This window comes from Polypterus senegalus, chromosome 3, assembly GCF_016835505.1.
Source record: "Polypterus senegalus isolate Bchr_013 chromosome 3, ASM1683550v1, whole genome shotgun sequence".
NCBI lineage: Eukaryota > Metazoa > Chordata > Cladistia > Polypteriformes > Polypteridae > Polypterus > Polypterus senegalus.
In genome coordinates, this window is record NC_053156.1 from 237,624,901 (window position 1) to 237,647,846 (window position 22,946).

The 22,946-nt window shown below is 43.2% G+C and overlaps 1 protein-coding gene across 1 annotated transcript in view; it reads right to left on the bottom strand.

The window, feature by feature from the left end:
- kif28 (kinesin family member 28) overlaps nt 1-22,946 on the bottom strand; it is an 81,433-nt gene that overhangs the window by 12,470 nt on the left and 46,017 nt on the right. The window contains exons 14-18 of the mRNA XM_039748811.1: nt 20,822-20,966; nt 19,075-19,193; nt 6,784-6,891; nt 2,539-2,813; nt 448-582 (exon numbers count right to left, since the gene is read on the bottom strand). Of these exons, the coding sequence (XP_039604745.1) occupies nt 448-582; nt 2,539-2,813; nt 6,784-6,891; nt 19,075-19,193; nt 20,822-20,966 (782 nt within the window). The remainder of the gene's footprint in view (nt 1-447; nt 583-2,538; nt 2,814-6,783; nt 6,892-19,074; nt 19,194-20,821; nt 20,967-22,946) is intronic.

A 22,946-nucleotide genomic window follows, 5' to 3' on the forward strand; every position in this document is an offset into this window, starting at 1 on the left:
CTGTAATTTAAGAAGAAGAAAATGTGACAACTTCCAAGTGGGTGAATACTTTTTATAGACACTGTAAGTTCAACAAAACACTGACACTTTCCTTTCTTGCTGACAGTTTCAGAGATGTTTTATTTATGGTATACCTTACTGTGTACCAAATACATAACAGACAAGTGTGAGAATTTTGCATGAGACCACCTTACGTGTCACTGTCAATGTGATTCAGATGATCAGTGCCAAAGGGACCACTGACTGATGGCCCACACTGGTTAGTAAAGGGCACTCATTGAATCACAGAAAGAAATTGAGTCGTGAAGAGTCAGCTTAATGCCTCAGTTAAATTAGAAGTTGTCAGAGGGGCTTAACCAAAATAGACAGCACCTTGTATTGCGTAGATAAGAAACAAACAGAAGGTTAAATCAGTGAAAAAAAGTTGTCAGTGACATTTTCACTCACCCAATCTGAATTCCTCGCTCTCTGTTTTCCTTAAGCCATTTTACCCCACAGCACTGGATTACGTGTACCTGAAAATCAAATCTTCTACCCAGCATTGTGGTTGGCTCAATTATTATGTCATCCTCTTCAAGGGGTCTGTAAATTTAGAAATAAATAAGATCAGTTCCAAAACTTTCTTTACTAGTTTATCATCTGATCATTAAGGGTTATGCAAGTATAACTACCCATTTATGGTTCAGTTCAGGGCCACAGAGGCTTTGGTCCATTTCAGGACACCCTTACACTCAGTTACGTGCTAGTGATGGGCGATTTGCGAATGATTCGTTCATTTTGAATGACTCTTTTCAGTGAATAATCAAAGGAAATGATTTGTGATTTGTTTTTGCTGCCGCTGGTAGATGTATAAAGTGCATGTGCAAGAACCGTCTGACTTATTAGTCTCGACTCCTTTGATTCGCAAACTAGTGACTATCCGAGAATCAGTCAAATGATTACCATTCATTTGCTTCACGAACAAGTCGCTACCCAAAAAACAGTCAAATGATTCTCATTTGTTTGATTCATGAACAAGTCACTACCTGAAAATCAGTCTAATGATTGTCAATCGTTTGATTTGCAAATGAGTCACTACCAGGGAGTCAGTCGAATGATTCTCATTCATTTGATACACGAATGAATCACTACCCAAAAATCAGCCTAATGATTCTCGTTCGTTTGATTTGTGAACAAGTCATTCCCTGAGCATCAGTCTAGTGATTGGTGCTCATTTGATTTGCGAACGAGGTACTATCAGAGCATCAATCTAATGATTCTTGCTCACTTGATTCATGAACAAGTCACTAACCAAAAATCAGCCTAATGATTCTCGTTCGTTTGATTCGTGAATGAATTGCAGTCTTTAAAAAGTCCTGTTCATTCCATTCAAACATGAGTCACTACCCAAGAGTCAATCTAACGATTCTCATTCATTAGATCATAAATGAGTCATTACAAGTTGCACAATTATCATTCATTTGGGATTCTGTAACGAAATGTCTTATTTTAATTATGCATCATAAATGTGTTCTTCTGCTTTGTGTATGGAAATAGGACAATGGCATTTAAATAATCATGTTAAATATATAATGAATTGCTTTAATATACTTGTCAGTTAAATGCACATTGTTTTTGGAGTGCAGAAGACTTACGACCATGTGACCTTGCAAGACTTTTCCAGTAATTTTCAAATGTAGACTTATTTTATATAATAGTAAGTTGAGGGTGGTGGCTGCTCACTCCTGGGACTGCATTCCTGCAGTGTGACATCCCCAATAGCTCGATCCAGCAGTGTGCGACTCTCCCTGGCAAAGTTAAAGACCTTTGATTTTGTCTTAAGTCATAGAGGTGGGCTCTGTGTGGATGTGAGAGCTGACAAGCAGTGGGCACTCACCTGGAAGTACAATGCGTATAATGCAATCATGAAAAATAGAAAACTGGGGTGTTTTGGACCTGATAAACTGAAGAGAGGCTTGTGTATTTGATGTCACATGTTTAAGCACTACAAAGAAATAGAAGAACCAAAAAAAAGGGCCTGTATTTGGTGTACGTGTAAAGCCTTCTCTTGAACACTGGCTGTGTCCGAAAAAACGGACAACATTTTGGAAATTTAAAACCACTCTGGGAAGTTGTCAGCAGTCATCTGGTTTGACATACCCTGACATCACTAGTCATGTAATCTGTCATCCTCGATGACATGTAATGTGACATTGGCTTTACACTCCTCCAGTTCTCTCCCTCAGTGATACAGTAGATCAGTGTATGCTGGGCTTATGGTAGCATCAGCGTTTGAACCTGTCGCAATTGGTAGACATATTTGTCTCACTCAGATATCATGCTAGCAGATTCTGAAATACAACACTCTTGTTAAATCTATTAACATTTGCTGATGAAGGATAAACAAAGCTATACTGATTTTACATTTTATATTGCATAATTAAACCTTGGTTAAAAAGTGTCATAGTTTGGTGATTCTTTTTGCGAAACAAAATTCTAAGTCTCTGTTTGAGACATGAGAGCTCATTTGAGTCATTCATGCAATGATTTCTTACTTACTGTCCAGCGGCGGTGCATGGGATTAGGCTGACTTGTAAGATGGCTTCTTCAGCGCCTTCTGAATTTAGGACATCTACCTGCTCCTCAAGTTGAATGCAGAAAGCAAGCGACTGCAGCCAAATGTGAGCTCTGCCCAGGTGAATGCAGACCACCGGGTCCCAGAATGGGTCTTTCTCTCTGTCCACGTTGACATCTGCCCCTTCCAAGTGTTTCTGGTACAGGTCCTCGATAAGAAACTTTCTGTTGATGAATTTTGCTTTGGACCAAACCCAAACCTGTCAGATTTTAGCACACAGTTTAGAATGCTTTAAAAGTTTGTTTTTTTTGTTTTAATAAAATGGGGCAAATAAATGTGAGTTAATGGAAAACCATCTTGGTTGGGGTATATTGAGGAGGCCATCACAGTGGCATCCAAGATGAAAAGACAAGCAAAGTGAAGTGGAGACAGTTTGAGCATACCATGCCATTCTCAAACCTAATTAAACCAGTTTAGGTGGCATCTCAGCAGCACTGGGCACAAAGTAGGAGAAAGCTCCAGACAGGAAGCCAGGTCATCACAGGGCCCACTTGTGTCCATTTGGAGCTCCTGGTTAAGCAAACCTGCACATCTGTGAGACTGTGGGAGGAAAACTGGAGTACCTGGAAAACCCACAAAAAAATGGCAAGAACGTTAAGACCTCACACAAGCAAAAAGAGGGTATGAGATTCAAAGCCAGGACCCCAATTAGGGAGAGAGCAGCACATGAACCTCTGTGTCAACATCCCACTAAAGGCAGTTTTGCTTTTGTTTAAATGAAGAATAATTGTCTGGGAATGTTGTCATTTGTTCTTTTAATTGTAAAGGTCCTGTTAATTCTAAATTCTTGCTGTTTAGGTTACAAGGGCTTATAGCTGCAGCATCAAGCATACGGCTTGTAAAAAACACCTAATGAATGATACTATGCAGTCTCAGCTTTTCAATTAATATGGCAAAAAAAAATAATCAATAAGATTATTCGGTGATGGACTGTCACCATATCCAGGGCTGCTTCTTCTTTTGCAACTAGTGTTGCTGGGATTGGACTCTGCCCTCCGTGACCCTTAATTGGATTAAACCGGTTTGACAATGTACAGTATATATATATATATATATATATATATATATATATATATAGTCACAGGAGGCTGGGGGACAGACCCAGCCGGGATGCCTGGAAGGACTGGGAGGTGGCGTATATGTCCTCCAGGCCACAAGGGGGCAACCGCCCTGGATCTGGAGAGGACCATGGGAGAGGAGCAAGGAGGCTCAAGCCCATTGGGGCCCATGGCCACCGCCAGGGGGCACCCTGAGCCTCATGGAACCTGGGAAACATTCACTTCCACCACACCCGGGAAGATGGAGAAAGGTTCTTCCAGGGATGCCTGGAGTGCTTCCAGGTGCAAGAGCAGCACTTCTGCCACACCAGAAAGTGCTGCCGGAAGAGTGTCATCAGGCACCTGGAGCACATCCGGGTGGGAATAAAAGGGGCCGCCTTCCTACAGTCGGGGAGCGAGAGTCAGGAGTGGGAGCAGGACGAAGCTCCCATGGAGAGAGGAAAGGCAGTCCAAGGTCTTTGGGCAAGAAGCCTGTGTTAGAGGTGGTTAGTGCTGGGAGCACTGTGTGTTGTGCAAGAACTATGTTAATAAAACATGTGCTTTTTATACAGATGTGGTCTCAGTCTAGTCTGGTGGTGTCCGGGCGTATCTCACAATATATATATATATATATATATATATACAGTGGTGTGAAAAACTATTTGCCCCCTTTCTGATTTCTTATTCTTTTGCATGTTTGTCACACAAAATGTTTCTGATCATCAAACACATTTAACCATTAGTCAAATATAACACAAGTAAACACAAAATGCAGTTTTTAAATGATGGTTTTATTATTTAGGGAGAAAAAAATCCAAACCTACATGGCCCTGTGTGAAAAAGTAATTGCCCCCTGAACCTAATAACTGGTTGGGCCACCCTTAGCAGCAATAACTGCAATCAAGCGTTTGCGATAACTTGCAATGAGTCTTTTACAGTGCTCTGGAGGAATTTTGGCCCACTCATCTTTGCAGAATTCAGGATTCAGGTCAGGACTTTGACTAGGTCACTCCAAAGTCTTCATTTTGTTTTTCTTCAGCCATTCAGAGGTGGATTTGCTGGTGTGTTTTGGGTCATTGTCCTGTTGCAGCAGTCAAGATCACTTCAGCTTGAGTTGACAAACAGATGGCCGGACATTCTCCTTCAGGATTTTTTGGTAGACAGTAGAATTCATGGTTCCATCTATCACAGCAAGCCTTCCAGGTCCTGAAGCAGCAAAACAACCCCAGACCATCACACTACCACCACCATATTTTACTGTTGGTATAATGTTCTTTTTCTGAAATGCTGTGTTCCTTTTACACCAGATGTAACGGGACATTTGCCTTCCAAAAAGTTCAACTTTTGTCTCATCAGTCCACAAGGTATTTTCCCAAAAGTCTTGGCAATCATTGAGATGTTTCTTAGCAAAATTGAGACGAGCCCTAATGTTCTTTTTGCTTAACAGTGGTTTGCGTCTTGGAAATCTGCCATGCAGACTGTTTTTGCCCAGTCTCTTTCTTATGGTGGAGTCGTGAACACTGACCTTAATTGAGGCAAGTGAGGCCTGCAGTTCTTTAGACGTTGTCCTGGGGTCTTTTGTGACCTCTCTGATGAGTCGTCTCTGCGCTCTTGGGGTAATTTTGGTCGGCTTGCCACTCCTGGGAAGGTTCACCACTGTTCCATGTTTTTGCCATTTGTGGATAATGGCTCTCACTGTGGTTCGCTGGAGTCCCAAAGCTTTAGAAATGGCTTTATAACCTTTACCAGACTGATAGATCTCAATTACTTCTGTTCTCATTTGTTCCTGAATTTCTTTGGATCTTGGCATGATGTCTAGCTTTTGAGGTGCTTTTGGTCTACTTCTCTGTGTCAGGCAGCTCCTATTGAAGTGATTTCTTGATTGAAACAGATGTGGCAGTAATCAGGAAATTGAACTCAGGTGTGATACACCACAGTTAGGTGATTTTTGAAAAGGGGCAATTACTTTTTCACACAGGGCCATGTAGGTTTGGATTTTTTTTCTCCCTAAATAATAAAACCATCATTTAAAAACTGCATTTTGTGTTTACTTGTGTTATATTTGACTAATGGTTAAATGTGTTTGATGATCAGAAACATTTTGTGTGACAAACATGCAAAAGAATAAGAAATCAGGAGGGGGGCAAATAGTTTTTCACACCACTGTATATATATATATATATATATATATATATATATATATATGCATGTATGTGTGTATAGATAACACAATTATTTTTAAATGAATTAAAGAAATAGAACCCGTAGGCTTGAGGTTTAACAAAGCACCATTGGTTTGCACCTTGGATCATACAGCGCCTCACAAATGTGATTTTTACAGACAAGGCACAAAGGATGAGCTTTCTGCTCAGTAATCTTGTTGGGAAAGTAAACTTATTTGAACTTAAATCCTGACATTGCTCAGGATTAAGTGGGGTTAGAAAATGGCATGGTATGGTATGGTATAGTACAGTATATTATAGTATGATATGGTATGGTATGTCACTGTTCAGTATGGTATGGTATGGCATGATATGATATAATATAGTATGGTATGGTACGGCACATTATCGCATGGTATCCTTAGCATAGTAATTCAAGCTGGGTAACTGAGCTATGACTTTTATTTAGATTGTGAAAAGTTGATCATAAATAAGATGTCTGCTGATTACCTTCTGATTCTGACGTTTTACTGTTCATATTTTCCACCCCAGAAAGATAGAAATGCATGTATAACACAGGTGCCTCCTATTTCCGACCATCTGCTGCCAGAGCAGATGATGGGCACTCAGGGCATAGCTTGGCAGAGAAATGCCAAGTTTAAAGGTAAGGCAAGCGAGCCTCCCCTTGTCTTACTGATTCCACTGTAATGTTGTCCTGCTGTCAGAGATTAGAAGAAGGGCACTGGCAGATGGTGGAGCAGAGCCTCCCATTTATCACAGGCTTGTCTGTGACCTCAGAGCAAGTGGAACAAAATGCCCTTTTACTGACTGTGTGCTATAAACATCAGAGAAGAAAAAAAAGAATCCTTTCATGAATTTCTAGTTGGCTGTTTTTGTGCATTTTAATACACTGTGAGAGTGTGCAGTGCCATATCTCAGGGTGTAATCAGTTCTTCACAAGATGGCTTACCTGCTGGCTCAGTTTCTGAGTCACTTTGATTATTATCTCTTTTTCCAAGTCGTGGCCTTTGGAGTCAGACATTGCCAGGTTTTTGACCTCTAACTTAAATTCCATGGCCTGTGGAAACAAAAATCAATGTACCTGTTGATATACAAATGCAAATATGAGAATTTATAAGAGTTAAGAAAATAACAAGTGAAAAGTTCATTATTTATTCATCAAATGTAATACTAAGGTAATGCTATTCAGCCAACACATGACCAGCTAATGTGTGTCTGTCATACTAATATTTGAAAATAAATAAAGGTGAAGGTGTCAGTGTGGTATAGCGAGTGAAGTCTGTGACATTTGAGATTTTTAATTAAATAAATATGAACGCTCAGGCTCCAGATAGGCACCGGTGCTCGTGGTACCATGGAGGAGCAGCTCTGGAGTGTTGATGGGGAAATTGACGTGTGGACGCGCGTGATGGCTGATTTCCTCATTTGTGCTCTAGAGTCTGTGATGGCTTGAGCCTGTTGGAATTACAAAAGAGGAGCCTGAGCAGAGGACCGGAAAATAAAAATAATAAAAAAGAAGAAGAGCAGCAATCCGGATAATGAAGGAAAGAGAGAATGGGAGGTAGAAAACGAAACTTAACTGGAAGTGAAGGCAGGATCTGAATGGAGCCAGTGCAGCTTGTAGGTGGCACTTGAGGTGGCAGAGGGGTCACTCCTGAGTATCCCAAGGCAGAGTGGGCTCCCACATAAAACCTGGTTTATACTCACTGTGTGAAGCCAGCTTGCAGACTGCATCTCCAAAAGACATTTATTCTTGTTACAGCACATTTGGCCACCATGTTGATAGTCTCCTAGTCAATAAGTGACAGTGTTTGGCCAGTGTCACAAAGTTAATAATCAGGTCAGAATGTTACTAATGTCACAGCAGAGGATTTGAAACTATACTGATAGAAGAAGAGTTGTGTCTGCTATTACTGCTTTCAAGAGGAAGAAAAGGATGAGGCGGAATGTTAGATCTTTTGACCAAAAACCGTGAAGGAAGGACAAGTGTTATATTCTTGTGAATGGGAGCTCTACCTTATGAGCAGATGCATTTCAAATGGGTTTGCGTGTTTTCCTTGAGTTTTGATGACACCCAGAGTCATATTCAGTAACCACGTAACCAGCGTCTCCTTAAAACTCACCATTTTGGATATGTGGCTGCCTTGTCCGCTATGCCATATAGTTAGAAAAATTTCTACAGGCAGCATGCGGTGTCTCATCAAATCTGATGTCTTTTTCGCCACACGGCACTTTCACCCAGTAGGCAGTTCAAGTATAAAATAGGCTTAAGGCTGAGGGCAGGCAGTGGGAGACCAAGGAGCAGAACTTGACGCGATGACCCACCAAATGCCTTGGGTTCGAGGTGGGGACCTAAGCCTGATATAATGGTTCTTATGGTGGAATGCAGTGTTTTCCTTTCTCCAAACATAACGCTTTTCATTTAAACTAAAAAATTCTATTTTGGTCTCATCCGTCCACAAAACATTCTTCCAATAGCCTTCTGGTTTGTCCACAGCAAACTGCAGACAAGCAGCAATGTTTTTTTGGAGAGCAGTGGCTTTCTCCTTGCAACCCTGCCATGCACACCATTGTTGTTCAGTGTTCTCCTGATGGTGGACTCATGAACATGAACCTTAACCAATGTGAGAGAGGCCTTCAGTTGCTTAGAAGTTACCCTGGGGTCCTTTGTGACCTCTCCGACTATTACACGCCTTACTCTTAGAGTGATCTTTGTTGGTCGAGCACTCCTGGGGAGGGCAACAATGGTCTTGAATTTCCTTCATTTATACACAATTTGTCTGATCGTGGATTGGTGGAGTCCAAACTCTTTAGAGATGGCTTTGTAACCTTTACCAACCTGATGAGCATCAAAAACTCTTTTTCTGAGGTCCTCAGAAATCGTCTTTGTTCGTGCCATGATACACTTCCACAAATGTGTTGTGAAGAGCAGACTTTGATAGATCCCTGTTCTTTAAATAACACAGGGTGTCCACTCACACCTGATTGTCATCCCATTGATTGAAAACACCTGACTCTAATTTCACCTTCAAACTCACTGCTAATCCTAGAGGTTCACATACTTTTGCCACTCTCAAATATGGAATATTCGATCATTTTCCTCAATAAAAATGACCATGTATATTTTTGTCTCATTTGTTTAACTGGTTTCTCTTTATCTACTTTTAGGACTTGAGTGAAAATCTGATGATGTTTTAGGTCATATTTATGCAGAAATATAGAAAATTCTAAAGGGTTCACAAACTTTCAAGCACAACTGTATTTAGTGTTGTTTGCCTGGGTGTCTGCTCTGCTCATTTTTAATTGTCATTAATAAGATACAACGAAGGAGAAAACTGCGCAGAGAAAGGACAAAATATAATGAAATTAAGAAAAGAGAGTTAAGCATTTGAATCTATAGCAAAAGCACAAATATTTCTAAATGTCTTAGACTGTAAATGTAAAAGTCACGCTGCTGTGCTTTTCTAAATGTAGAATAAAAGAAGAGAAAAAAATTCCCAGTTAATTAAATGCGATCCGTGTTATCAGTTGTTGTCACTGATTATAAATCTGGTTGAAACAACCAGTTTAAGAACCCCTGTTTTTATGAATGGTATCTGCAAGGGAGTTTTATCACTGGTTTTATGGATTTATTGGTTTTAGCCTCCACTACTTTATTTGATTTGCATTTGTAATTGGATTATTTATTTATTTATGAAAGGAGCACTGTACTTGTTTGCACTTTGGATTTTTGAACCAGTTGAGCCTGTTATGAATAGAAACACTAAGCACCTACCTCTTGACTATGTATGTCCCCGGCTCATCCTTGGTTATGATTATCAACTGTTCTAGGTTCAAGAGCTGCCAAGGACTGTGGAGACAACCCAGACCTTCATACTGACCTCATAAGTCCACAAAACATTTTGACGGTATTCTTAGAAACAAGAAAATCATCAGTTTTGGAAATGTCTGGTGTGACCGAACTGGAACAGCAACAAGCCATGGAATTAAATAATAGATTTAATTAACAACACAGATTGGCCTCTGATTAAGGAACTGTTTGGAGTTTGAGGCCCCGACTGAGATGGTCATCTGTTGGGTCACTTCACATCTCATTTTTGTTTGGGTGTCATTTAAGGAAAAACCGAAGCAATTCAGAGGACTTTATCTTAAAAAGGTCCATTAAAATGAAGGGTAATGAAGTCATTTAGCAGAAAAAAAAACTGATCACTAACTAAGAAAAGGGTTAGAAAGAAAAACTGCACTCCAGGACCAGAGATGGAGACCCCTGATCTAGTCTGATAATCTACCTGTGGCCATTCAATGCATGTTGCCTAGGCTATCAATGGCACACAAGGCCTTATGTAGGACACATCTGAGACCCCAATCCAGGGCCTCTTTTAGCAGAAAGCTCCACCTTTCTCCTACTGCTGGTCTCCAACGTTTAGTCTATAGCAGGCAAAAGTCTTGAAATTCTTGGCTTTCTTTCTGTGATCTCTACTACTGTCCAAAGTCCAGTTAGCCTTCTTCATTTTATCTAAGAAGAATTTATGAATCACACCAATGGTACTCATAAAGCATTGTGTGTGTGTCCTAAAGGCATCTAGCATAACATGCAGTATGGACTAGCTAGGAGTCCTAGGGTGGGAATGGCCAGAAGCTGACATCTTAGCAGGTCTGATGGACAACACACTAAGGCAGTTGTGAACGTTAAAGACTTGCATTTTGAGACACCGCTGGAAGTGAGCTGTGATCAAATCAGATCAAATCCTTCTCTTAAAAATAGTGCACTACCAATTGTGCGTCTGTGTCAGTGAATATAAACTGAACAACAAAAGCAAGAGATTCCTCCTGGTAGTGTGGCACACTATTATTGTGTGGAAGCTTAAGAGAGGCCATCAACAGCCAAGGCAACTGAGATGTCACCAGAATGCTGGAGACAAACAGAACTCGGCTCAGTGAAAAAGCTTGTCAAAGCAAGAAACTGAACCAAAAACCCATTAATTGAAGAAATTAATCTGTGTTATGTGTCTTTTGTTTTATGTCCAATATATTTTCCTCTATACTGCATGTTAACATATTTCCATAATTCTGTTTTTTAGAAATAAATTGTATTATTCGGTTTTTGAAAACATACATGATTCAGTTACCTGGATTTAATTCTACTAAGATCCTCACAACAAGGTAAGCAAAAGTGCAGTAACCATAAGAAACCCATCCAGAATGTCTAAAGTGAAGTAGATAATTAAGTAATTAAACTCGCCTTTCCACTTTAGACTTCCTAGATAAACAGGTCCAATGTATCTTCCCTTGCCATACAACAAAGAAATTGTAATTCAGGTCATCAAAAATCCCATCATTTCTTAATGAACCTAATGCATTACAGTGTTATGGGAGCTTATTCAGCAAAAAAACTAACCTTGGATGGGAAGCTTGTCACAAAAAGACATAGCAAGACCAGAAGTCTAGAGAAGAGCAACTTGGCTGATTCCAGGACTGAAGAGTGTGAGTTATGAGGAAAGATCGAAGGAGCTGAACCTTTTCAGTTTAAGCAAACAAACTGCAAATCAACTCAAATCTGAATCAGTTAGACCTAAATAGGGGAAACTGCAACTTGACAAAGATGAGAAGAGTACTGGCTGCGGTTTTAATAAATGCACGTTCTGTTCATTTGTAATGTGCAAAGAGAATGCAGTGGGAGTTTGCTGGCTTTGCAGGTCATAACCTCAGAAGACGATGTGTAAAGGCGTCAGTAGTTAAATATCAGAGAGTGGCTAGCTTCTGTTTGTAAGATGTTTGCCTTTCTTCTGTACAATGAGTTGTTTTAAAATATTCTTAGTAATTAGAGTATCTTTACGGTTAGAATCCCGTAAAATGCCAAAAATGACTCTGCTCTGTTGGGCCCTTGAGCAAGGCCCATAACCTGCAATTGCTCTGTCCTGGGTATGACGTTAATCTGCATCCAGCCCTGCATGTAGGACCGCCAACCTGCAGAGAAAAACTTGGGGGTTGGTGGCAGAATTGGCACTCCAGCCACCATAAAAAACCTCACACTCCATCTGAACTAATGTGGTGCTGAGGTGTCACCCGTTGCATGGCTGCACTCAGGTCCGAATCTGGATCCTGAGTTGATTTGTCATGTGGTGGGTGTGGCAATGCACTGTATCAGTGTGTGCGCCTAACCTAAAAGAATACATACATTTATGAGACCAAAAGAGCACAACATATCGATATTCACTGAAGTTTATCAAATGGAAGGAAAGGGTTGAAGCATACAGTAAAATAAAATTTTGTCAAGTAATCTTAAAGCTGACGCTCTCTGTTTATAAATGAATTGAATTTGAGTGACTTTCAGAATGCAGAAGGGATAAATGGCACAAATACAATTAAGAGTCAGTTTCCTTTGTAAAATCTGCTGATCCAGTAAAATACTACATAACTGACATTGAAAAATTACAAGAAACTCAGTTGATTCTGCTTAACGTATGCATTACCAAACTAGCTAAAGTCATTTGCTATTCTTATCTCACCCTACTCACACCATTGTAATGCCCAGTAATGTTTATTTATGTTCTGAAACCAATGCATTGTCTTAAATGGTCCTATGATAACTCGATTTTTCCATTTATACTCTTTATTGTGGTCAGGTACTTTTGCACTTCCTTTCCACTTCCCTTCTTTATCTATAACCTTCCTAACCTGGAAATTAGACAGAATGAAAGAGCAGGCAGTAGAATGAGCTACACCTGCAACTATGCATTAAAGTTAATACATTATATATTATAACTAGTGCCACACAAGCAAATAGATGGTGGCATTGTAAACCAAGACCATGCAACCTGAAGATGCTATATGTGCAGTTTCAGGTGACGCAATAACTTATTATTGCATTATATATTTTCTGGTCAGCTCATTATTTGCACAGGCCCAGGCAGCTTGTTTTCTTCAGGTAATTATCAGGTCTGCTTTTGTCCGGATGCAACATGGCAGAGAGAATATATCTTTGCAAGCCTCTCTCTTTACTGTCTGCCTGTAGTTTTTGACAGACACACACCTTCGTAGGCCATTCACAGATGGAATAGCTCAGGGACAGTCCCCTACCTCAAGTAATTTTGTTTCTTGCCAGCCAGCAATTCAGTCATAAATAAAGCATTTCTAAATCTTTGGGGGTAGAAAAAAAAGATTTGTCCATCTTTCTTGCTCTTTAAACATTTTAACAAGAAAAATACTATTTGTAGAAACAAACAAATCCAAAGTATCTATCAACCGACATATTACATTTCACTCATTTTACACTGCACCAAAATACTAATTCCTCTTTCTAAGTATATTCTAGTAAATCGAGACTTCTTAAAAGCATTATAAAATATCAGACACATGCAGTTTTTCATCCACGTTCAAGGTAATATTCTTTTTCCCCTCCAGTGCTTTATAATTAATTTTGATTCAACTAGTTCTTTATTTACAATACTGTAACAACCCGGCAGCAAGCGCTGGCGGAGTGACGCCTCATGGGTAATTTATGTAAATAGTTTGCGGGGAAATTATGGGTAATTTATAAAAAGCTTATTGTATGTCGGAATTTACGTATTGTCATTTGTGTTGTAAATAATGGTGTGTTTGTATTTAATTGGTTGGGTGGGTTTGGGTTATCGCCGTCCGGGGTTATTTATTTTGTAAAAAGTACCAATTTATTGAAATGTGTCTTCGTGCTTGACCTTGGCAATGGCCGCGCAATAATGTTGAGCTTTTGTTTCTGACTATCTTCTGTAATAAAAGATACAACAGGACAGAGCTGTTTATTTGCTAAGATTTTATCTAAGCAAACTACCGAGACACTCGGAGTCGTGTGGTGTATGGGGCACGAGTGTTCTCTTTCTTAAAGAGCTGGGTGCAGTTGCGTGCATGACGCTGGCAAGCCGCTAGCCGACAGCGGAGAGGTGCACGGCAGAGTTCGGCTCGAAATCTTAAAAGACTCCTCCACGGGTCGCTACATTGGTGTCAGAAGTGGGAGACCAGGCTGTTTAGAAGACGCCGTCATGGAACAGAGTCTTGAAGAAATAGAGCGTGCCATCTCGGAAAATAGCGTTATGTTGGAGCGCCTGATCAGCAGAACTGCACGGAGAAAAAGGACAAACTGGCCTGAGGGTGCCAGTATTCCCCGGACAGTGTTGCGATCTTCTAGGCACGGCCGAATGAACCTGTAGCTGCCGCGCGACACCCCAAATCACCAGTCGGCCGGTCCTCCCCACACGGTCACCCGCTAAGCTGCCACGATACAGCGGGTTGGCGCCCTGAGCCATACCTTGCACAAGTGGATCTGGCTGCTCTTCACAATGGTTGGAGCTGCGAGGAAGCTGCAACACACTTGGCCCTTGCCTTGGAGGGTCCCGCACTTCAGGTACTCATCGACCTGCCGCCTGAGGAGTGTCGTGATCTTCAGGCCCTCACCGATGCTCTCACCCGTCGTTTGGACAGAGAACCTCAGCGGAACACAACAGGGAGGAGCTGACAAACCGACATCGGCGTGAAGGTGAGAGTGTGGGAGCATTTGCAGCTGACATCAGGGTCTATGTACGGAAAGGTTACCCTACTTTCTCGACAGCAGCAAGGGAAGAACTCAGTGTTCATGCTTTCCTGCGGGGCCTTACACCAGAGCGTCTCCGCCACCACGTCTGTCTGCTGTCGCCCAGACATTTGAGTGAGGCACTACGGGAGGCTGAACGGGCTGAAGAGGTACTACAGCTTGGGTCTCCGGCACGTCAATCATCACGCCCAAGCCGGCTAACGAGAGCAGTTGAGCGAGTGGTAGAAAGGGACCAACCTGAGGGTGTGGAGGTCAGTCGCCCAGCCATCAGCATCCCTCCGCAATGACTGCCCTAAAGTGGGGCGCTGTGGGTTTTCAGGTGGACTGTACCTAGACTGCATTATAGACGGACGGCCATGTAGTGCCTTAGTGGACACGGGGTCCACTATTTGTCTATTACAGAGAGGAGTGTTGCCCGAAACAGCTGGTCCTCTTCCAAAAGACTGGACTCCTTCTAACATCGAACTGCGACGTTACGGGTGAACGGACAAAAATGCCCGGAAAGAAACTATTGACTGTAGTAGTAGGGACGAGCCAGACCAGCCACGAATTCTGGCTCACGGACATTAAAGACAAATGCATAATTGGGTTAGACTTGCTGGCCCACTGGGGAGCATGTGTTGATGTGTCCAGGGCCATCCTCCGTAGGTAATGAGACTGTGTCGCCCAATCGGGCTGGAATCATCCTGGAAGGGCTGTTAGCTTGGATTTGCCTGGACACCACGGCTCACCGGCTCCCGACCGTTGTTCGGAAGATGCAGGGACTGAAGAGACCCCCAGGAGAGTATTGCAGCTCAGACCAGTGCTCCCCAACGGTTTTCCTCACACGACCACCCATCCACTGAGACGGTTGCTGCTGTGGAGGAATTGGGCCATCGAAGTGGTGAACAGCTGAGCACGCCACAGCAGGAGCAACTCCAGAAAGTATTGAACGACTTTGTGGACATTTTTGCGGCTCGAGAAGAGGACTGCACCAGAACCTCGTTAGTCAAACACCACATTGACACTGGCCACGCCGCCCCCATTCGGTTCCCCCCACAGATTGCCTCTTGCAAAACGCCAAGCTGCCGAAGAATTGATTCGCGAGATGGTAACCAACGACATCATTGAGCCTTCTGACAGTCCCTGGGCGCACCCATGGTCATGGTGCGGAAGAAAACGGGGTTGGCGCCTTGTGTGGACTTTCGTAAATTAAATGCAGTCACTCGAAAAGACTCTTACCCATTGCCTCGCATCGATGATGCATTGGACTATGTGGCTGGATCCCGTTGGTTCAGCACTTTGGACTTGCGCAGTGGATATTGGCAGGTAGAACTGGCAGCAGAGGACCGACCCAAAACTGCATTCACCATCGGACAAGGGCTGTGGCAGTTTAAGGTAATGCCGTTTGGACTTTGTAATGCGCCGGCCACGTTTGAAAGACTAATGGAGCGGGTCCTAAAGACATTCCCCGAACCCGTTGTGTGGTCTATTTAGATGACCTGCTGATTCATGCCAGAGACTTTGACCAGGCGGTGCACAATTTAAGGGAGGTCCTGACCGCCATTAGTAGCGCCGGGTTGAGGTTAAACCCTGAGAAATGCAATCTTCTCCCGACAGACTCAGTTTCTAGGGCACGTAATCAGCGAGAGTGGGGTGGCTACAGACCCGCGAAGGTGACTGCCGTGAGCAACTGGCCCCACCAGCCAATATCACTGAACTGCGGAGCTTTTTGGGTTTAGCCTCCTACTACCGAAGATTCGTAAAAAACTTTGCGACCATTGCCAGCCCTTTGCACCGACTAACGAGTAAGGGCCAACAGTTTGGGTGGACGGAGGATTGCACAGCCGCCTTCCAACAGTTAAAGGCTGCCCTCGTCAGCGCGCCGGTCCTGGCGTACCCTGACCCCAACCAACCTTTTGTGGTGGACACTGACGCTAGCAATGTGGGGATTGGGGCCGTGCTCTCACAGAAGGGGGAGGCTGGAGAAAGAGTGATAGCTTATTACAGCTGCAGCCTCAGTCGACGGAGAGGAATTACTGTGTCACTCGGCGGGAACTGTTGGCAGTGATCCTAGCGGCACGGCACTTTCGGCCCTACCTATTGGGCACTAGGTTCACACTGCGGACTGACCATGCTAGCCTCACCTGGATGTTGAATTTCAGGCAACCAGAGGGCCAGGTGGCAAGGTGGATGGAGATTCTACAAGAATATGACTTTGAGATACAGCACCGACCGGGACGGCAGCATGCCAACGCTGATGCCCTCTCCAGGCGTCCATGCCTCAGCAATGAATGTCGATATTGCCGCCGACAGGAAGAAAGGGGGCTGGGGCCATCGTCCGCATCCGCAAGGATAGATGACACTGTTGGAGTAGGGGAGCCGTACACTATTGACCAATTGAGGCAGTTACAGGCGACGATCAAGCACTAGAAAAGGTAAAGGGCTGGTTGGAGACACAAGAACGTCCCGACTGGCAAACCGTGTCGTCACAGGGGCCTGAACTCAAAATACTCCACTCTCAGTTGGGCAACTTGGAGTTGCACGATGGCGTAATCTACAGGCGGTGGCACGCACCCGGGGGAGGAATTGACCGGCTACAACTACTGGTTCCCCAGGCTTTGCGCGCCGAGGTCCTCCGATGGGTCCACGGAGCGGCTGGATCCGGACATTACCGGAACGCTAAGACAGTGCGTCGACTACGGCAGCGGTTTTATTGGCCGGGTGTCGGCAAGGCGCAGAGCTACACGTCCACTGCTGTGGCGTCTGCACTGCACAAAAGGACCTGGTCAACGTTCTCACGCGCCATTGCAACGATACCTGGTCGGGCACCCATGGAGAGAATTGGCGTGGACATACTGGGTCCTTTTCCTGTAACGGAAGCCGGAAATCGCTACGCTTTGGTAGCAATGGACTACTTTACCAAAAGGCCAGAGGCGTATGCAGTTCGGATCAGAGTGCCCCACAGCTGCCCAAAACTCGTGGATGAAATGTTCACTCGATTTGGAGTTCGGACGAGCTCCACAGCGATCAGGGCGGAACTTTGAGAGCCGTTTGTTCAGGAGGTGTGTCAGCGACTGGGGTGAAAAGACCCGGACCACCCCTTCACCCACAAAGTGATGGATTGGTCGGCGATTTAATCGCACCCTGGCCACTCAACTGGCAATTCTGACCAGTCAACACCAGCGGGACTGGGACCAACATTGCCTTTGGTCCTATGGGCATATCGGACAGCAGTGCAGGAGTCGAGCCAATGCACGCCAGCGGGGCTGATGTTTGGAAGGGAACTTCGCACGCCGGTGGATTTAGTGTTTGGCTCACCCCCTGAGCCTGAGATTATTGGTGGGCCCGAAATGGATTATTTTAGACGGCTAAAAGAGCGGCTGGACACCGTTCATCGACTGGCCAGGGAGGCCCTGGAGGGAGCTGGAGCACGCCAAAACGGGCTTATGACTCGGGCTCATGGCCCGACACTGAAGCCAGGGGACAAAGTGTGGGTATTCTGCCCGCAACGGAAACGGGGATTGTCCCCAAAACTAGCCCACCATTGGCAAGGACCGGAGAAATATTGGACAAAATATCGGAGGTAGTTTTCCGAGTCCGAATGCCTGGGCGAGGCAGGCGGGTGGTGCTGCACAAGGACCGTTTAGCACCATACCACCCACTGGCCCCAGAGCAACAACAACTCGAAAATATAAGCGGTTCTCCAACCTCCACCCCCGGCACCGAGTCAGACAGTGACAGGACTGAGCCCGACACCAGTGATGGCACCTCCGGCAGGACAAAGCGTGTCCGTCGACAGCCAGGACATTTACGTGATTTTATCTGTGATGAGTAGGGTTGTGGGGACACTAACCCTCTTAGGAGGGGGCTGTGTAACAACCCGGCAGCAAGCGCTGGCGGAGTGACGCCTCATGGGTAATTTATGTAAATAGTTTGCGGGGAAATTATGGGTAATTTATAAAAAGCTTATTGTATGTCGGAATTTACGTATTGTCATTTGTGTTGTAAATAATGGTGTGTTTGTATTTAATTGGTTGGGTGGGTTTGGGTTATCGCCGTCCGGGGGTTATTTATTTTGTAAAAAGTACCAATTTATTGAAATGTGTCTTCGTGCTTGACCTTGGCAATGGCCGCGCAATAATGTTGAGCTTTTGTTTCTGACTATCTTCTGTAATAAAAGATACAACAGGACAGAGCTGTTTATTGCTAAGATTTATCTAAGCAAACTACCGAGACACTCGGAGTCGTGCGGTGTATGGGGCACGAGTGTTCTCTTTCTTAAAGAGCTGGGTGCAGTTGCGTGCACGACGCTGGCAAGCCGCTAGCCGACAGCTTCGGAGAGGTGCACGGCAGAGTTCGGCTCGAAATCTTAAAAGACTCCTCCACGGGTCGCTACAATACTATTCTCCAATTTGGGCTATCCTGTCATTTTGGATCAGTTGCCATTTATTGTAGAGATCTCAGCTACAGACTAATCTTTCACTCCTAGCTACATTATCATATTTTTACACTCACATACAGACTTTTTCTTGCAGGTTAACCATACTATGGACACCTCATGACATTTTCCCAGGGATCCCAATGTTCCATGAACCACTGCACCATCCAACACTTACAACGGTTTTACAAATAAAGGTTCAGTAAATAAATGGCACTGCCTGTAACTCCCTGTCTCCTCCATTTTCCTGATACCTTTTTCAAATCGTGGCTCATCTGATTAGCTTCTGCCACCATGGGCATCACCTTTATGTAATCGTGAAATACAGCCAGTATGCTTGGATTTATTGTGCCATCCACTTGATTTGTGCTTCCTGAAATTAAATAAACAGTAAATTAATTTTAAATGGTAAAAGTAAAAAAAAAATGTTAAACTTTTTGCAATTATTCAGTTCCGATTTTCAGTTTAACTTGGCTAATCAGTCGAACAGTAAAAACAGGCCTAATGTAGTTTAAAGATAATATTAACCCAAAGCTGGGATTTACTGGTATTTACCCGCTTAGGCTTCGTTTATACTTCACGCTCAGAATGCAAATGCGCAAGTATCATGGCCGCCACGTGTTCCCAGCGTTCCTTTGACACGTCCTCTGAGCAGGTCCTCAGAAATAAACGCGACGCGTGCGCGAGTTGCAGTCCCAGCAAAAAGCCGGGGGGTGCAGTGTGCTAAAAGTCGGCATGTGACGTCAGAGTCTCTGTTTACTATCCACATGTGACAGAAAGCCGCTTTGAGGATCCTCTGGGATCGATGTGCCTGCTTCGATGTTTGATGAGTGGTTCGATGTGGTGAAGCTAAATGCCGACATACAAATGCATTCATGGTGGTTTTATATTCAAGTGTCACATATTCCCAATTGTAATGACATGATACATTTTAAAAGTCTCACATACTATCTTCTGTGTTGTCTTTTTTCTTTTTGTACAGAATGTACAGCGCTGTATTTGAGTCACAGAGAAAGAAAAAGTTAGAAAACAGTGAAAATGTGTATTTTCTGATTAAAGTGGGAATTTCGGCTTTAATCTCGAAATATTCACTTTAATCTCGCAGTTTACTTTATTATTAAAGTAGATCGTCGTAAACATCATCTTAAAACTGACTCAGTTGTTAAACGTTATGAGCTTCTGGGGCTTCCTCCCAACCTGACAGCAGCGGCAAGCAACAGTAGACCACCACACAGAACTCATTAAATTTTTGATATTCCAACTCTCTTCACATTTAGAATCCTTAGATTTATACTTGATATCACTTTCATGATGAATTGCATTAAAGTATTTATGTTATATTTTACAGACAAATCATTAATTTTGTTTGAATAATGATTACTGTTAATAATTACACACATAGGGCGGCACGTTGGCAGAGCAGCAGCGCTGCTGTCTTGCAGGGTGTCACATCGCTGGTGTTCCCTTCCTGGAGTTTGCATGTTTCTCTGGTGGGTTTCCACAGTGTGTTCCAGTTTCCTTCCAAAGATACGCAGATTTGGGGATTTGGCGACGCTAAAATGAAGCTAGTGCATGTGAGTGCTTGTATTCACCTTGCGATAAGCTGATGCCCCATCTGGGGATTGTTTCCGCCTTGTGCCAATGCTAGCTGGATTGATGGATTTAATCATTAACATCCTTTTCAGAGATATTGCAGCAAGGTGTATCAGGCAATTCACAACACCCCAAAGCTGAACGTTTTCTCACCATGATGATATTTTGCACTTCCACCTGGTGGAATCTTCCAGATTTAAGTAAAGTACACACGGATATATGAACAATAAAACGCTTGCGTAGCAGTAGTGTCTGCTGGAGCATGCATCATGTCACGTGAAGTATAAACCTGGCCTTAGTTATGACATCCATGGCAGCCATGGTCTACACCCACTTAAATCCAATTTGTGTCTTAATCTGTCTGACAGCCATAGAGAAAAAAAATCTGATTATTTCCATTCGTCTTACCAAGTTTTTCAAGATCAAAACCTTCTGCCCTTGCAACTTCTGACTGGAAGAAATCATAATCATAGCGACTCCAGTCATCGTCACTGCGGTCACATGGAAAGCTGATGTACAGAAAGGTGCTGTTGGACCCTAAAATAATCCGGTCCTATGAAAGAGTAGATGATATTGGCAAAAAGTTCATCAGTGATTTATTAATGTTGTTTTTTAACCCAACTTAAACTAAAAGGCTTACTGAGATGAGTCTCTTAATTAATAACTTCATTCAAAACAGTCTGATACACATTAAAGGGGCATTTAATTTTCACACTTAAACAGAACAATTCGACTTCAGGGACCCAATGGGGCTACTCTGTGTAACACACTGACTCCATAGGACAGTTAGACAGAATAATGACTCTCAAGAACTGAAACCACTTAACCTGTCTGCTTCCTGCTTCCTTCTTCCTGGTCTCAGCTGATTGGCAATTGGTGAATCATGCGCTTCAGAAGATGGCCAAGTGAGAAGAGTAGGATATATAAACTGGAAGAAATTTGTGAGGATTTTGCATGGAATCTTACCATAGGGAGAACAAGAAGTCAGGAGCTGTAGGAGGCCATGAGAGCCAGTAGAGTTTTGTAGGAGCTTTACAAGAGACCTTTGGGCAGACTTAGCTTGGGGACACTAATAATCAGATTATTCTCACGTGAGAGTGTTCCTACAGTGGCAAAGTAGCTCTCAAAGAATTCTGCAATGAGAATTGCATCACAAGCCTAGATGCCATTGAGGGGTTGATGCCAAACTGACACGAAGAGCAGAAAACAAAGAGAAGGTGTGGGGGCAGAAGTACACGGCCTATAGGGTTGCATAGCAGCAAGTATGCCCAGGAGGTCACCACTGCAGTGCTGGGGCTGGAACTGGATGGGATCACCGATTACCAAATTGCAAGAGTTTAATAACCTTGTCATCTGGAAGGTTTGACTTTGCCTAAGAACTCTGAAGAGAGAAAAACTGAGGGACTGTTAGTATAAATATATGCCATGGCAATATTACAAAAAAGACATAACAGCACCAGAGAAAGTCCACAGAAGAGCAACTAGGCTCACTCAAAGGCCGTGGGTTACGAGTTAGGAGGAGAAATTGAAGGAGTTGAAAATTTTAAGTTTCAGGAAAAAGAGATTAAAATTGTGACATGACAGAATTGTTCAAAGATATCAAGAGAATTAGAGTTGAAACATACAGTAGACACGTGGAATAAATTACCAAGTAGTGTGGCAAAGAGCTGTACCTCGGGGACCTTCAAAACACAACTAGATATTATTTTACAAGAGTTAGGTAAATAAAGATTGATAAATGATGCTGTATTGAAGTCTCTTCTGTTCTAATTGTTCTAATGTTTTAAAAACAATTGTTTTGCATTTTGTTTTCTTTATACTTCTATTAATTTTCAGGCCACTATGAGCTGGAGCATTGATTGAGGCCTGCACTGATTTTAATGTTGGTTAATATGTGTGTCATGACTGCTTTAGATTCTTCCAGCATTCTTATGATGGCCTGTACAGTATATTGCTTTTCCTAATAAACTCATGTTCCTTGTGAAATTGAACAAGTGAACAAAGGTGGGGTGGTGGCTCTGAGGCTAGAGATGTGCACCAGCAATCAGAAGGTTGCCAGTTTGAATCCTGTAAACACCAGTAGTGACTGTACTCCATTGGGCTCTTCAGCAATTGCTCTGTCCTGGGTATGACATTAATCTGTACCAGCCCTGCATGCGGGTCCTCCAACTTGCAGGGAAACTTTGTGGGTTGGTGGCAGGATTGGCACTCCAGCCGCTGTAGAAAGCCTCACATTGTTGCAGTGTGGTGCCGAGGTGTCACTTGGGTCCCAATCCTGGTGGTTTGTCGTGTGGTGGGTGAAGCAACACGCTGTATAAGTGTATGCACTCAACCCCCTGCTCTCTTGTGAAATATATACTGTATATACAGAGAAGTTTGTTGGTACCAGTCCAAAAAAAAAGAAGAACCCACAGATGTCACTGAAATAACTTGAAACTGAACAAAGTAATAGGCACCCATCATTGTTTAATCCATATTTAACAAATATCGGACTTTGAGTTTTTATTCAACAGAAAATGTCAAATAATAACAC